Source organism: Phyllostomus discolor, chromosome 6 (assembly GCF_004126475.2).
Source record: "Phyllostomus discolor isolate MPI-MPIP mPhyDis1 chromosome 6, mPhyDis1.pri.v3, whole genome shotgun sequence".
NCBI classification, from domain to species: Eukaryota; Metazoa; Chordata; class Mammalia; order Chiroptera; family Phyllostomidae; genus Phyllostomus; species Phyllostomus discolor.
The window spans coordinates 157090167-157093030 of record NC_040908.2 but is presented as its reverse complement, the minus strand read 5'-3'; the positions used below and the strand labels follow the sequence as shown (position 1 = coordinate 157093030).

Sequence of the window (2864 nt, the reverse complement as noted above, 5' to 3'; positions counted from 1 at the left end):
CAAAAAAGCACATAATAACTTGGGAGGAAAAGCATGAAAATATGTTTACCACTTGGATTAGTACGGTATTCTATACCCTCACCAACAGCTACAATCTGTTTTCATTGTCCCATTTGGGTTCCTAGCAATCTCTAAATATATCCAGCATCCCGTCTAACAGAACTGTTCCATGATTGTGCACTTAACCAAATATGGTATCATCTCCCATCTAAACATCCTGAACTTCAAATGCACAGGCATCAAAATGAGAAACAGAAGTAATCTTGAAGACAAAATGCTTAAGGCAGCTGCAAAAATGTATTCTGTGCATACAGTAACACACATTAAAATGGTGAAATAAAGAACAAACTGAAAGTAACCAGATGGGAGAGAGGAGAGGGATGCTGGGGGGAAATAGGGGAAGAGCCATCAAAGAACATGTATGAAGGACACATAGACAAACCCAAAGGTGTAGATTTGAGGTTGGGAGGTGAAGATGGGTGGGGCAAGGAAGTATGGTGGGGTGAAAATGGAGACAACTGTACTTGAACAACAATAAAAAATTAGTAAATAAAATCCAATGTCTAAACCTCAGGAATTTGCTCTAAATATTAGCAAAATTGTTTTCTCATTATTTTTGATAAAATAAATTTTCAAATGTGGCTTGTTTTTCACCTTTCTAAGGAAAAAAAAAAAACTTCTAAAGCCCATTTCAATATAAACAATAAAGAATGAACTGACAATGACCAAAGCTGAGGAGGTAAGGGGCTAATGAGGAAAAGGGGTAGGGTCAAGCCAAAAAATACTAATAAGGAACTCATGGTCATGGACAATGAGAGGGCATTGACTGTGGGAGGTGGGGGTTTGTGGTACAGGGAAGGAGAGATCAATAGGGAAAATATCAGGACAACTGTAACTGAACAATAAAAAATACTTACAAGTTGAATTTAGTTTCTTTTCCTTAATATTAAGAAAAATACCTGTGCCTTTTTATTTATCCTTCAGAATTTCTGTATTACATTGATTTTACCCTTAAAAGATAATTTCTTCTAATTTGATATCTCTGTATAAATAAAGAAAAGCATTCCAGGAGAACTCATTGAGTTGACTAACTCATCCATTCTTGGGATGCACTGCCTTAGTTGCTTCAGAATCAGTACCAAGTGCATTCAGTATGAATGACACATTCTCATTCTATCTATAGCTAACTTCTTACACCACAGTTTTTTCATTGCATTTGTCATTTCTGAATTTCTCAAAGTGTATATTAGAGGATTCAACATGGGAGTTATAACAGTATAAGTCACAGTTATGAATTTATCAACAGGGAAGTTAGAAACAGGTCTAACATATGTAAAAATGCAGGGAACAAAAAAGAGAATAACCACCATGATGTGAGAACCACAGGTAGACAGGGCTTTGCGCCTCCCTTCCCGACTGTGAGTCTTAAGTGAATTTAGGATGACTCCGTAAGATATTAGTAGACAAATGAAGATGACCATACAGATTGCTCCACCATTGGCAACTACAGTGATGCCTAAGAAGTAGGTGTCAGTGCAGGCAAGTTCTATTAGCGGGTACATGTCACAGACGAAGTGATCAATGACATTGGGGCCACAAAAGGGGAGGTTGTACACGAAAAGAAGCTGGACCACAGAATGCACAAAACCTCCAGCCCAGACCACCACCAAAAGTAGAATGCAAACCTGTCTATTCATGATGGTTATGTAGTGCAGTGGATTACAGATGGCCACATAGCGATCATAGGCCATGGCCACCAGAAGGAACACCTCAGAACCTCCAAAAACGTGTCCCAGAAAGAGCTGTCCCAGGCAAGCTGAGAATGAAATTGTCTTTTGACCACAGAGTAAGTCTAAGATCAATTTGGGTGAAATGACAGTGGAATACGCTGCATCCATGAGTGACAGATAGATAAGGAAGAGGTACATGGGGGAGTCCAGGGAAGGGCTGGAAAGAACAGTCACCACAATGAGCAGGTTGCCCACCATTGTCACAATGTAAATGAGCAAAAATATGACAAATAATGCTTTTTGGGCCCCAGGATCCTGAGTGAGGCCCAGGAGGACAAAATCTGTCACGTTGTTACTATGTCCCATTTAGTCTTCTCTAAAGCCTGTTTCTGGAATGAGAGGTCAGGAGAAGGGACCTGTAATGAAATCGTAAACACATTCAGAATACATCCATGATAACTTGGAGTACATATTCATTATTGTATCTTCTACAGGGGTTTACACACAATAAATGTTTGGTGAAGACCTATGTGCTCTTCTTCTTAATATTGTATTGTACCTTCCCTTGACAATTCTGTTTCTCCCAGGATGTTTTTGTTTAGGCTACAAGTCCGAGGTTCTCCCACTAAATCTTCATGGATTGTCAACAGAAAAAAAGTATCAAAGTTCCCACAGCCAGTTGTGTCTTTAATAGACCGTTATTTCAACTGTCAGTCCAGGGCACACAAGTCGGCAATGACTTACTCTCTGCTGGTGGTAAAAAAAAAAAAAAAAAAAAATCCAAAAAAATTGGCAGGAAGTCAGTCCTCTGAGTTGGTAGTATCTGTGGTGAGGACCTTTATAATATAATTGATGTAGCACCAAAAATAATGTCTCTTTTGAAATAATAACTCACTTAATATTATGATAATTTGCTGTGGGTATTCAGTCCTTTTTGTCTCAAAGGATGTTCAGTCTTCATGGATCTCTCATTAAATTTCCACAGAATGAAATACATCAACCTTGACATAATTAGCACATTGATCCCTAAAGCAATTACTCAGTTGGACTCTGTGAGTGTCAGCAATTTTTCTTTCTTTTTCTTTTTTCACTATCAGCATTTGATGAAGTTGTAATTCTCTCCATATAACCCTT

At 38.3% G+C, this 2864-nt stretch overlaps 1 protein-coding gene across 1 annotated transcript; it reads right to left on the bottom strand.

Annotated features, from left to right (window-relative positions):
- Positions 1-1131: 1131 nt before the first annotated feature.
- On the bottom strand, positions 1132-2230 carry LOC114499006 (olfactory receptor 4A5-like). The gene has a single exon (XM_028514969.2). It carries the CDS (start codon positions 2094-2096, stop codon positions 1149-1151), a length of 948 nt encoding a protein of 315 aa, XP_028370770.1. The 5' UTR covers positions 2097-2230; the 3' UTR covers positions 1132-1148.
- Positions 2231-2864: the final 634 nt, after the last annotated feature.